At 45.3% G+C, this 13,855-nt stretch overlaps 1 protein-coding gene across 3 annotated transcripts in view; it reads right to left on the reverse strand.

The window, feature by feature from the left end:
• Positions 1-13,855, reverse strand: part of ROBO3 (roundabout guidance receptor 3) — a 385,628-nt gene that overhangs the window by 88,615 nt on the left and 283,158 nt on the right. For all 3 annotated transcript variants that reach the window (XM_067470700.1, XM_067470699.1, XM_067470701.1), the window contains exons 5-6: positions 10,727-10,865; positions 7,663-7,790 (exon numbers count right to left, since the gene is read on the reverse strand). In XM_067470700.1, coding sequence (XP_067326801.1) covers positions 7,663-7,790; positions 10,727-10,865 — 267 coding nt within the window. The remainder of the gene's footprint in view (positions 1-7,662; positions 7,791-10,726; positions 10,866-13,855) is intronic.

The raw sequence follows: 13,855 nt of genomic DNA on the forward strand, positions 1-13,855 counted from the left end.
GGAGACAATGGCTTCAAACTACAAGAGGAGGTTCCATCTGAACACGAGGAAGAACTTCCTGGCTGCGAGAGCCGTTCAGCAGTGGAACTCACTGCCCCGGAATGTGGTGGAGGCTCCTTCTTTGGAAGCTTTTAAACAGAGGCTGGATGGCCATCTGTCAGGGGTGATTTGAATGCAATATTCCTGCTTCTTGGCAAGGGGTTGGACTGGATGGCCCATGAGGTCTCTTCTAACTCTTTGATTCTATGATTCTATGATTCTAGTATAGATGAAAGAGATGACTGTTTAGTTCCAATTTGATTATTTTGCTGTTGACCAGGCATTAAAAAAACAAACAGAATGCTTTTGGTGGTCCATTTAGATCAGTCATGGACAAACTTTTTTACTTTGGGGTCACATTATGGGCCCAGCCAGAAGGGCCAGGCCAGGAGGAAGGATGGCAGGGCACACAATGGGCATGGCAGTCCTGGGAGGGGAAAGGCTCAGGAGAGAGGAGGGTCAGGAGGGGGTAGAGCTGAGCCCAGGTCATCCTCAGGTTGTCCTCCCAGCATACGGACAGGACTGCTTACACCATTCTTATGCTGGGAGGAAAGCAAGACATGTAGTGACTGTCCCAACCCTCCTCCCCATCCTCCTCCTCTGATCCTTGGGCTGTCCTCTTGGCATTATATTGGGGGGAGGAAGAGACAGGTGGTAGCTGAGAGTGTTCCAGAGGGCTCTCCGTCACCTTGTGCCTTCCTTGAGCCATCCTTGAACTGTCCGCTTGGTATAAGGACGAGGCCCGTTGCACCATCTTTATGCCGGGAGGAGTGGCTGAGAGTGATCCAGAGGGTGGGTCACCGTGTCCTTATGCCAAGAGCATTTTTCCAAATGAAGCAGAGAGTGTTTGAGGACTGGGACATCTGTAGGGATACCAAAGTGCTTGTTTATAATGCTATTGCCCTCCCAACCCTGCTATATGCCTGCGAAATGTGGACTATCTACAGACATCACATGCAACTCCTAGAACAATTCCATCAGCATTGCCTCCAAAAAATCCTGCAAATCTCTTGGGAAGACAAGCTGACAAATGTCAGCGTGCTGGAAGAAGCAAAGACCACCAGCATTGAAGCGATGGTCCTCCGACATCAACTCCGCTGCACCGGACACGTTGTCCGGATGCCCGACCACCATGTCCCAAAGCAGTTGTTCTACTCCAAACTCAAGAACGGAAAATGGAATGTTGGTGGAAAAGAGATTTAAAGATGGGCTCAAAGCCAACCTTAAAAACTCTGGCATGGACACTGAGATCTGGGAAGCCCTGGCTCTTGAGTGCTCCAGTTGGAGGTCAGCTATGACCAGCAGTGCTGTAGAATTTGAAGAGGCACGAATGGAGGGCGAAAGAGAGAAATGTGCCAAGAGGAAGGTGCATAAAGTCAACCCCGACCGGGACTTCCTTCCACCTGGAAAGCAATGCCCTCACTGTGAGAGAACATGCAGATCAAGAACAGGGCTCCACAGTCACCTAGAGACCCCCTGTCAGTACACCGATCTTGGAAGACAGTCCTACTTGGACAATGATGGATTGCCTAAGTAAGTAAGTATGCCAAGAGGAGAGGGAAAATTAGGAGGGGCTGGGTTAAGTGCCCCAGGGGGCCGCATCTCACCCGCAGGCCTTAGTTTGCTCATGCCTGGTTTAGATCCTTTGGCAGAGTTTAAAGAGAAATGAAAAACCGTATTTATTAGTCATATCAAAATTTATAGTTTGGGCTCCAAAATCTCCCCTTGGTTTATACACGGGGTAGACTTAGACATGAGCATATACAGTAAGTCCAAACCTACTGTCATCATACCTAAGGGTGCATTGCAAGTGACTTTTCTAGTTTTGCCCTTTAATATCACTGGATGTCTACTGTCTAAATCAGGCATGGGTAAACTTCGGCCCTCCAGGTGTTTTGGATTTCAACTCCCACAATTCCTGACAACCTCGGAACCTTTCCTTTCCCCCCTCAGTGGCTGAGGGGGAAAAGGAAGGGGTCTGAGGCGGTCAGGAATGATGGGAGTTGAAGTCCAAAACACCTGGAGGGCTGAAGTTTGCCCATGCCTAATCTAAATGGACCACCAAAGGAATGACTGCTTTCTGTGATGTATCATGTTCTGCAGTTGATGATGGTTGGTGGTGGCAGGCCTAGCAGTTGGTGATGGAAAGGTTAATGTAGGTCTTAGTTCTAAAGGGCTGAGTAATGTCTAAGTAAGAGTTCATGGGTGAAAGCAATTAAGAGTGGAGGTATGCAAGAGATGGGTTGCAGCTGAGTGTTTCTGGATATAATGAGCTAGCCTTGGGACTGATCTTTGGGAGAAAAGTATTTGTTTTATTTTGGTGGTAGATGCTGCTGGTTTTCCCCCAGGTTTGTGGATTTTCGGTGTCCTGACCTGTCTCCTGAACCTTTGGAACCCTGGAATCTTGAATCTTTGGACTGGCTTTTGACTACAGTATAGACTCTTTGCTCACTGAACTCTCAGCATTTGACCACTGGACTGGACCTTTTGACTACAGTGTTATCTTGAACCTGCAACTGTGTTTGCTGACAGTTATGTTTTATATTCTGTGGCCGAGTGCTATCTTTATGTTTGATGTTTTGGACTATTAAAACAGCCAGGAAGTAAGTGCTGTTTTAATTAAACCATTTGATACAAACTGGGTGGTTGTTTGGTTCATCTCTACCTGAATAAGGCAGAGCCCTGGCATCGTGACACTTTCTCTACCTCCTATGAACTGCACAAAGAGAGGGGAAGATAGTTGGCAGCACGATTCCTGATCCTCATTGGGTTGTTGTAGGTTTTTTTGGGCTATATGGCCATGTTCTAGAGGCATTCTCTCCCGACATTTCGCCTGCATCTATGGCAAGCATCCTCAGAGGTAGTGAGGCCTGTTGGAACTAGGAAAAAGGGTTTATATATATGTGGAATGACTAGGATGGGACAAAAGACTACTTCAACCAGAGAAGTCAGCCATAGCAGAGCACTGATGAACCAACCTGGACACAGCATATTATTTGAGAACACAGAAATGCTGGGCCACTCTAACAACCACCATGTCAGACTACACAGAGAAGCCATTGAAATCCACAAGCATGTGGACAATTTCAACAGAAAGGAGAAAACAATGAAAATGAACAAAATCTGGCTACCAGTATTAAAAAACTCTAAAATTACAGCAGCAAAACAACAGAGAGGAAACAAACAAGGACATCTAATCACCTAGAATCATAGAATCAAAGAGTGGGAAGAGACCTCATGGGCCATCCAGTCCAACCCCATTCTGCCAAGAAGCAGGCATATTGCATTCAAATCACCCCTGACAGATGGCCATCCAGCCCCTGTTTAAAAGCTTCCAAAGAAGGAGCCTCCACCACACTCCGGGGCAGGGAGTTCCACTGCTGAACAGCTCTCACAGTCAGGAAGTTCTTCCTCATGTTCAGATGGAATCTCCTCTCTTGTAGTTTGAAGCCATTGTTCCATTGCGTCCTAGTCTCCAAGGAAGCAGAAAACAAGGTTGCTCCCTCCTCCCTGTGGCTTCCTCTCACATATTTATACATGGCTATCATATCTCCTCTCGGCCTTCTCTTCTTCAGGCTAAACATGCCCAGCTCCTTAAGCCACTCCTCATAGGGCTTGTTCTCCAGACCCTTGATCATTTTAGTCGCCCTCCTCTCAACAAAAGATTGCCCCAGGCACTGCCATGCCATCAAATGCTAATCAAGGTGGTCAGTTGAAACATTCACACCTAGCTCCAACAGACAAGAGTCCTTTGCCCCTCCCTGGTCATTCCACAGATATATATAAACCCTTTTTCCTAGTTCCAACAGGCCTCACAACCTCTGAGGATCCTTGCCATAGATTTATTTATTTATATTTATTTCACAGTTTTCTATACCGAGCTTCTCAACCTCATTGAGGGACTCAGCCCGGTTTTCAGCCATAAAAAACATATACACTCATTAAAATATCATATATCACAAATACAAAAACAACTTTAAAAACACTATATATAAAACTACAGTGGTCATTCATCCTATTAAGATGGATCTACATCAACTTCCATCCAGGGTCCTATGGTATTGTCTCATTCATTGAAGGCCTGACTCCACAGCCACGTCTTCACCCGTTTCCTAAATGTTAGGATGGATGGGGCGGTTCTGGCCTCCAGAGGGAGAGAGTTCCAAAGTCGCGGGGCCACCACCGAGAAGGCCCTGTCCCTCGTCCCCACCAGCCGCGCTTGCGAGGCCGGTGGGACCGAGAGCAGGGCCTCTCCAGACGATCTTAGTAGTCTTGATGGTACGTAGGGGAGAATACGTTCGGAGAGGTAAACAGGGCCGGAGTCGTTTAGGGCTTTATAGGTCAACACCAGCACTTTGAATTGTGCTTGGAAGCTAATTGGCAGCCAGTGGAGCTGGTGTAACAGCGGAGTGGTGTGCTCCCTGTACCCAGCCCCCGTTAGTAATCTGGCTGCCGCGCGTTGGACTTGCTGCAGCTTCCGGGCAGTCTTCAAAGGCAACCCCACGTAGAGAGCGTTGCAGTAGTCTAAGCGGGATGTAACCAAAGATGCAGGCGAAACGTCACCATAGATGCAGGCGAAACGTCAGGAGAGAATGCCTCTAGAACATGGCCATATAGCCTGAAAAAACCTACAACAACCCAGTGATTCCGGCCATGAAAGCCTTTGACAATACCTGATTCTCATTTTCCCCATGTAACTAATAATAAGTGGGAAACCATGTTCTTTCAAAAAATAATCAATTACACTCTGCCTGTTGCACAGAAAAAGTTCCCGCTTGTTTCTGCAAGGACTCACTAATTATCAAAGTAACTCATTAGAAAACATAGTTCCTTTCCAGCATTAGCCAGGAAACATGATCCCCTTTCAAAACAAGGCTCATATTCCCCAAAGGAGCCCTCCTCTCCTTCTATTCTGGCAGAATAAATGCATAAGAATGAAAGAACATTAATGGTCACTGGTCACATCTGATATTGTACTGTAGTACATCTCACTTCAAAATGTTTCAGTTTGTCAATGGTTCAACAAAACGAATCTCGAGGAGCAAGAGAAATAAATCAGGAGTCGACGAAGAGGCTGCTTTTTGTTTTTTCCCAGAATACTTCATGCCTCGTGGGAATTTCAAAATGTCATGCACATAAAAATTGCCACACACCAGGAGCGGAGGACAGCATCACTGCAGATAGTAGATCAATATCCTTTTTTAAAAAATACGGTGTGAAGCTTTCCTTTAACAGCTCATTTAATTTGTGAGATGTTGTGCTAAAAGCTTCTTCGAAGAAAGGGCAGTGACGAAAGCGTGCTCATCAAACACACAAAACCAAAGTGCAGCATTTCGTGAAGTCCTATTTTAAAACCCGAAACACTGTGGAATGAGGCAATGACGCCTGCATTTCTCTCTCCGGAGGAGCAAGGGATGTGAAAAAGCCAGGAATGTAATATTCAATGTATGCATAAAGTTTTGAAATATGTTCTATGAGGGCAGACTCAAATTCACAATGTAACACTATGCATGTTTGAACAGAAACAAATTCCACCGAGTTCAGTGGGACTTATGCACACATAAATGGGATGACAAATCAACAAAATGAGTCAATGAAGCAAAGTATGGGAGAGAGGCATTTCGGAAAACCAGTGGCCTTGCAATGGCTCCGTCCAGGGCAGCAATTCCACATCAATCGAGTGGTGAACCCATTTCTTACTGTTGTTCAAGGCTTAAAGAAGATCTTGAGATGCTTAAGTCTATCAACAGCTCCTGAAATTCACCAGCTGCCACTGGTCAGGATAATTATATACTTGAGAATTGAATCATTTTCCCTCTAAACCAGTGTTTCTCAACCTGGGAGTCGTGACCCGGGGGGGGGGGCATGAGGGGGGTGTCAGAGGGGTTGCCAAAGACTATCAGAAAACACAGTATTTTCTGTTGGTTATGTGGGTTCTGTGTGGGAAGTTTGGCCCAATTCCATCGCTGATGGGGCTCAGAATGCTCTTTGAACTATAAATCCCCGCGATCACATCTCCTATGATGGAGCCCCCGGTGGCACAGTGGGTTAAACCCCTGTGCCGACAGGACCTACGACACGACAGGTCGCAGGTTCGAATCTGGGGAGAGGCGGATGAGCTCCCTCTATCAGCTCCAGCTCCTCATGCGGGGACATGAGAGAAGCTTCCCACAAGGATAAAAACAGCAAATCATCCAGGTGTCCCCTGGGCAACGTCCTTGCAGACAGCCAATTCTCTCACACCAGAATCAACTTGCAGTTTCTCAAGTTGCTCCTGACATGACAAAAAAAAATCTCCTATGAACCGGCGCGAACACTAAGATCTTCCAGGGAGGCCTTCCTTTCGCTCCCACCACCGTCACAAGTATGGTTGGTGTGGATGAGACAGAGGGCCTTATCAGTGGTAGCCCCCCACCTCTGGAATGCCCTCACCAGGGAAATTTAACAGGCCCCATCCCTCCCCTCCTTTCATAACAGCTTAAGACCTGGTGGTTTCAACAAGCCTTTGAGAACGACTAGTTCAAGCTCAGCCCTAAAAAATTGTTGAATATAACCTTATTTTTTCAACAATTGCCCAGGTCACTTTCTCTAATAGGCCCCGGAAATGAACAGCCATAGACCTGTACCTATTATTGTTGTTGGCTGCTATGGCACTGCACTTAATTCCCGGGCCCCTTGGAATTTTTGAGCTTGCACTACTCTTGGCCAGGCCTTTTAAATTGCCTTGAACAGGCAGGATAAGCTTTAATATATACGTGTTACAGCAACAATTTTTATGCTTATATTGTTTTCATAATATTATGTTTATGTTGTTTACTCTGTATGTATTGATGATGTTACTTGGAAACCGCTCTGAGTCTCCTCGGGGAGATGGAGCGGTATATAAAGTTTTATTTTTATTATGAACGACAACTCTCTACTGTCAAGGTGTATTTCCCCCAAAGTCCACCAGTGTTCACATTTGGGCATATTGAATATTCGTCCCAAGTTTGGTCCAGATCCATCACTGTTTGAGTCCACAGTGCTCTCTGGATGTAGGCGAACTACAAATCCTAATCACAAGGTCAATGTCCACCAAACTTTTCCAGTATTTTCTGTTGGTTTTGGGAGTTCTGTGTGCCAAGTTTGGTTCAATTCCATTGTTGGTGGAGTTCAGAATACTCTTTGATTTTAGGTGAATTATAAATCCCAGGAACTACAACTTCCAAATAAAAAAATCAAGCCCGCCCCCCAATCCCATCAGTAGTCAAATTTGTATGTATTGGTTGTTTGTGCCAAATTTAGTCCAGTCAATGAAAATACATCCTCTGCCTATCAGATATTTACATTACAATTCCTAACAGTAGTAAAATTACAGTTATGAAGTAGCAATGAAAATAATGTTATGGTTGGGTGTCTCCAGAACATGAGAAACTGTATTAAGGGGTCACGGCATTAGGAAGGTTGAGAAACACTGGTTTAAACCCTTTCCTACCTTCAGCCTTTGGGACTAGACTTGATCTACCTGAGCGGCCAATAACAAAGGTCTTCTCTTTACCCACCATTTACATTTCTTAAAACCCACAATTGCTTAAATGTATCTTTTTAGTAATTGCACTTTTTGACCAAATGAACATTACTTACCATGGACACTGAGGGAACCAGAAGCTTCTGATTTGCCCACGCTGTTCTCGGCCACACAAGTGTATGTCCCCTCGTCCTCTGCGCTCACCCGACTGATGCGTAGACTGTTATCGTTCTGAACCTCTGATCTTGGGTTGAAGGAAAGGGCATGTCATTGCTGCATCTCTACCTGTGTCTGGGTATCTCTATCTGTCATTTAATCCATATCTTATTTATTTATGACAATTCTACCCCACCTTTCTCCAAACTGTAGAGGACTCAAGAAGGCTTTATACGCAGGCAACCATTCGATGCTTTCAACAATATGCAACTAAATCAACATTTAAAATAAAATTATAAAATCCATTAAGACATTTTAAAACATATAAAAACAATACTTTCACTGTTAGATTTGTTATCCAAAGTCATAGTCTGAGCCATTCCAATATTCAATTGCACATAATTCCGTGTTTACCAATTGTACTAGATTTCCAAAGGCTTGATCAAAAAGCCATGTTTTTGCTTTGTTGCGGAAGGTCAGAAGGGAGGAGGCTGGTCTAATTTCATTGGGGAGGGAGTTTCACAGCCAAGGAGCCACCACTGAGAAGGCCCTGTCTCTCGCCTCCCGACAGTCGTGCTGTGAAGAAGGTGGGACTGAGAGAAGGCCTCCCCAGATGATCTTAAACTAAAGGATGGTTCAAAGGGAGAGATACATTCAGACAGGTAACCTGGGCTGGAACCATTCAGGGCTTTTTTCTGTACCCGAAAATTTCCATCAGTGCCTTGAGGCCGTTACTGGATGGTTGAGTGCCAGCAGGTTGAGGGTGAACCCAGCGCAGACAGAGATCTTTTGGCTGGGCCAACCGGGTGGGAGGGAGATCCAGCTGTCTACCCTGGATGGCGAGACACTACGTCCATCACCTTCTGTAAAAAGCCTTGGTGCCTTATTGGACCCTCTGCTCACAATGGAGGCCCAGGTCTCTGCTGTGAGCAGATCTGCGTTTTTCCATCTACATCAGGCTAGGCGACTGGCTCCCTACCTATCTAGGAACGACCTGGTGATCCAGGCGACGGTCATCTCGAGGCTTGACTACTGTAACGCCCTCTACATTGGCCTTCCTTTGTCAGTGATCCGGAAACTGAAGCTGGTGCAAAATGCAGCAGCTCGTCTTCTCGCCGGTGTGCCGGCGAGGTGTCGTATCACCCCAATTCTATAACAGCTGCACTAGCTACCGATTGAGTACCGGATTACTTTCAAGGTGCTGGTATTAACCTTTAAGGCCTTATATGGTCTCGGGTCGGCGTACCTGAGGGCCCGCTTATCCCCCTACCAACCCAAGATTACTTCAGTCCGAAGACCAAAATTTGCAAGTCCCCAACATCCGGACTTATCATCTGTCCTCTACTATGCAGAGAGCCTTCTCAATTTTAGCTCCTTATTTATGGAATGCCTTGCCAGTTGAAACCCGAACCATCCGAGACCTACTTGCTTTTCGGAAAGCCTGTAAAACCTTTCTCTTCCGACAAGCTTTCGATGGGTGAATAACTCAGGACTATATCTGTTCTTGTTTTTATTGTATTTTAAAGTTAATTGTAGTATTTTAATCTACTGCTGTAAACCGCTCCGAGCCAAATTGGAAGTAGCGGTATACAAGTCAAATAAATAAATAAAATAAAGCCAGCACTTTGAATTGTGCTCAGTAGCAGACCAGCAGCCAGTGGAGCTGGCGTAACAAGGGAGTCTTATGCTCCCTGTATGCTGCTCCAGTGAGCAATCTAGCTGCTGCCTGTTGGACCATTTGAAGCTTCCGAACAGTCTTCAAAGGCAACCCCACGTAGAGCACATTGCAGTAGTCTATTCGGGATGTAACCAGAGCGTGGTCTACTGTGACCAAGTCTGACTTCCTAAGGTATGGGCGCAACTGGCACACAAGTTTTAATTGTGCGAATTCTCCCTTTGCCACCGCCAAAACCTGGGTTCTAGGCTCAGCAATGAATTCAGGAGAACTCCCAAGCTGTGAATCTGCATCTTCAGGGGGAGTATAACTCCGTCCAACAGAGGCTGTAACCCTATACCCTGTTCGGCCTTATGGCTGACCAGGAGTATTTCTGTCTTGCCTGGATTCAATTTGAATTTGTTCACTCTCCTATCTTGCCATAACATAGGCCTTCAGCAGAGGACCATGTGCTTATTACCAGCAGGATAAAGTGCTTCTCCTTGGCTACAGCTCCCTACATGCCCCTCTGCTCTTTGATGGGCTCCTCAAGGACAATACTTGCAATCAGCAATTATTAATGTCTTTTGAAAAAACAAATGTGCTGCAAGGATCACCATAAAAGCATCCTTATTAAACAGCCACATTCCCCAGGACCATCAGCTGAATTGACAAAGAGAGCCATCACCAACGCGGCATACCACATTATTCATATGAGCAATTTTAGGATCACTGGTGCACACAACCTAATCTTTTTCTTCACTGGCCTGGGAATGGCATCCTTGTTTTCAGGAGAAAAGGGGATGTGGGAGACTGTCACACACACAAACCCCCCATCAAATCCTTCATTTTCATACAGTGACATCTGAAGTGGGAGGAAATGAAGACGGCACTCTTTAATTGCATAGTAACTAGTGCAATTGCCTGTGATGGTATTTTTCATCAGCCTCATTGTGCCTAATGCCTCATTGTCCCAGGGATTAAGCAGAATGTCTCCTCTTTGCCCTGAAATCAAGGCAAGATCTTGAACCACATCCCTGTTTCACTATAACCTCCTTAAAATGCTTCAGCTGACCTTTGCAAGCTCTGTAGCATAGCAATAGCATAATTTATTGCTTGGAGTCTCAATGAATCTCTTCCCAGCCATTATTGTTATTGCTCACAATTTCCATTGTGCTTGGAAAGTACAAACTCCTTAATGCTCCTTATTTTATAGCAGTTGGGGGTGGGGATGATGTAGAAAGAGAGTGCCTGACCTTCAGGGTCATTCGGAAAGTTCATGGCTAAGGAAGGAACCCACCACAATGCTTGCTCATGCTGCCCCAAAGAGAAAACGAGGAGGTAGGTATCATTCTGTATTTGACACTGACCTCCCACGAGGAAGATCCCCCTCCTCCTTGCGCCAGCGAGAGGTTGGCACCGGGTCCCCTTGTACTTCGCACTGGAAATTCACGGTGTCCTCAGCAAGCACCACCTGGTTTATGGGCCTCTTGACGAAAGTGGGGCGCTCTGTTAGGATCAGATATGACATTGAGAGGAATAGGATGAGAGAAAGAAGAGCTTAAATAATAATAAAAGTGACTGGGTTGTTGTAGGTTTTTCCGGGCTATATGGCCATGTTCTGGAGGCAATTTTTCTCCTGACGTTTCGCCTGCATCTATGGCAAGCATCCTCAGAGGTTTATTTATTTATCGTGTCATCAGCAACCATTGTATTACAATTCTAACAGAGCAAAACAAACACAGAGATTAAAAAGAAAAAGAAAAAAAGAAAGAAAAAAAACCCACACAGATTTTGCAAATTTGGTATTTGGTTAAATGTCCTTTGACCAGTATCTGGCCACTTGGAGTGCCTCTGGGGTTGCCGCAAGAAGGTCCTCCATCGTGCATGTGGCAGGGCTCAGGATGCATTGCAGCAGGTGGTCAGTGGTTTGTTCTTCTCCGCACTCGCATGCCGAGGATTCCACCCTGTAGCCCCATTTCTTAAGATTGGCTCTGCATCTCGTGGTGCCAGAGCGCAATCTGTTCAGCGCCTTCCAAGTCGCCCAGTCTTCTGAGTGCCCAGTGGGGAGTCTCTCATCTGGTATCACCCATGAATTGAGGTGCTGGGTTTGGGCCTGCCACTTTTGGACTCTCGCTTGCTGGGGTGTTCCAGCGAGTGTCTCTGTAGATCTAAGAAAACTATGTCTTGATTTAAGTCGTTGACGTGCTGGCTGATACCCAAACAGGGGATGAGCTGGAGATGTCTCTGCCTTGGTCCTTTCACTATTGGCTGCTACTTGTCACTACCTCTGAGGATGCTTGCCATAGATGCAGGCGAAACGTCAGGAGAAAAATTGCCTCCAGAACATGGCCATATAGCCCGGAAAAACCTACAACAACCCAGTGATTCCAGCCATGAAAGCCTTCGACAATACAATAAAAGTGACCTTACATCTCCTTTGTCCGCTCCCCTAAAATATTTTTCCCCATACTGTATTTCTCCCTGCCTGTTGGAAGGCCTGTCTCCAGCACTCCGTTTCCAATGGTTCTCTCCCGCACAAATATTTTCTGTTCCATTTCTATCTCATCCTGAGTTTTTTAAATCATTTTATCTTGTTCATGTGGCCCGCTCATTGCGATTGTATTTTTGCACTGTTTTATTGTATTCTTATGTTTTATTTACTTTATTGCGATATTTGTTTTGTGTTTTTGGTTTTATTTTGTTGTAATGCACTACTGGGCTTGGCCGCATGTAAGCTGCACTGAGTTCCCTTTGGGGAGATGGTAGCGGGGTATAAATAAAGATTATTATTATTATTATTATTATTATTATTAAAACTTTTTTATAGCCCTCCCGATTCTCCCCGAAGGGACTAATTTTATTTATTTATTTATTTATTCCTGGTACTTCTACCCCTTGTCAACCCCCGAGGGGGGACTCAGGGTGGCTTACAAAAAGGCAGGATTCGATGCCTACACAAGATATACATACATACAAACAGCAGTTAAAGCAATTAGCAAATTAAAATAATCAGTACATAACACAACATAACACAATCAGTAAAACTAATCTCATGTTCAGCGTTCCATAGTTCCATTCCATTTAGTCAATTCCTGTCCATCGTCAAGTCCTTTCTTTAGCTGCCAGAACGTCCAAATGCCTGATCCCAAATCCAAGTTTTCAATTTTTTCCTAAAGCTTTCCTAAGGGTAGTTTACATTCTTGCTTTGCTTGACACAGAAGAGATTCATTTGCTCACACCACTCCGAAGCCGGAGCCCCCGCCGGCATAGAATCATAGAATCAAAGAGTTGGAAGAGACCTCATGGGCCATCCAGTCCAACCCCCTGCCAAGAAGCAGGAATATTGCATTCAAATCACCCCTGACAGATGGCCATCCAGCCACTGTTTAAAAGCTTCCAAAGAAGGAGCCTCCACCACACTCCGGGGCAGAGAGTTCCACTGCTGAATGGCTCTCACAGTCAGGAAGTTCTTCCTCATGTTCAGATGGAATCTCCTCTTTTGTAGTTTGAAGCCATTGTTCCGCGTCTTCGTCTCCAAGGAAGCAGAAAACAAGCTTGCTCCCTCCTCCCTGTGGCTTCCTCTCACATATTTATACATGGCTATCATATCTCCCCACAGCCTTCTCTTCTTCAGGCTAAACATGCCCAGCTCCTTAAGTCGCTCCTCACAGGGCTTGTTCTCCAGACCCTTGATCATTTTAGTCACCCTCCTCTGGACACATTCCAGCTTGTCAATATCTCTCTTGAATTGTGGTGCCCAGAATTGGACATAATATTCCAGGTGTGGTCTAACCAAAGCAGAATAGAGAGGTAGCATTACTTCCCTAGATCTAGACACTATGCTCCTATTGATGCAGGCCAAAATCTCATTGGCTTTTTTTGCCGCCACATGACATTGTTGGCTCATATTTAACTTGTTGTCCACGAGGACTCCTAGATCTTTTTCACACGTACTGCTCTCGAGCCAGGCATTGTCCCCCATTCTGTATCTTTGCATTTCGTTTTTCCTGCCAAAGTGGAGTATCTTGCATTTGTCCCTGTTGAACTTCATTTTGTTAGTTTTGGCCCATCTCTCTAAGCTGTCAAGATCGTTTTGAATTCTGCTCCTGTCCTCTGGAGTATAGGCTATCCATCCCAATTTGGTGTTGTCTGCAAACTTGATGATCCTGCCTTCTAACCCTTCATCTAAGTCATTAATAAAGATGTTGAACAGGACTGGCCCAGGATGGAACCCTGCGGCACTCCACTCGTCACTTCTTTCCAAGATGATGAGGAAGCATTGGTGAGCACCCTCTGGGTTCGTCCATTTAACCAATTACTGATCCACCTCACCGAAGTTTTGCCTAGCCCACATTGGACTAGCATAATAATAATAATAATAATAATAATAATATGGATTGTTGATGTTGCAATCCCAGGTGACAGCAGGATTGAAGAGAAACAACTGGAAAAGCTGACACGTTATGAGGATTTAAAGATCAAACTGTAAAGACTGT

Source organism: Anolis sagrei, chromosome 7, assembly GCF_037176765.1.
Source record: "Anolis sagrei isolate rAnoSag1 chromosome 7, rAnoSag1.mat, whole genome shotgun sequence".
Classification (NCBI taxonomy): Eukaryota; Metazoa; Chordata; class Lepidosauria; order Squamata; family Dactyloidae; genus Anolis; species Anolis sagrei.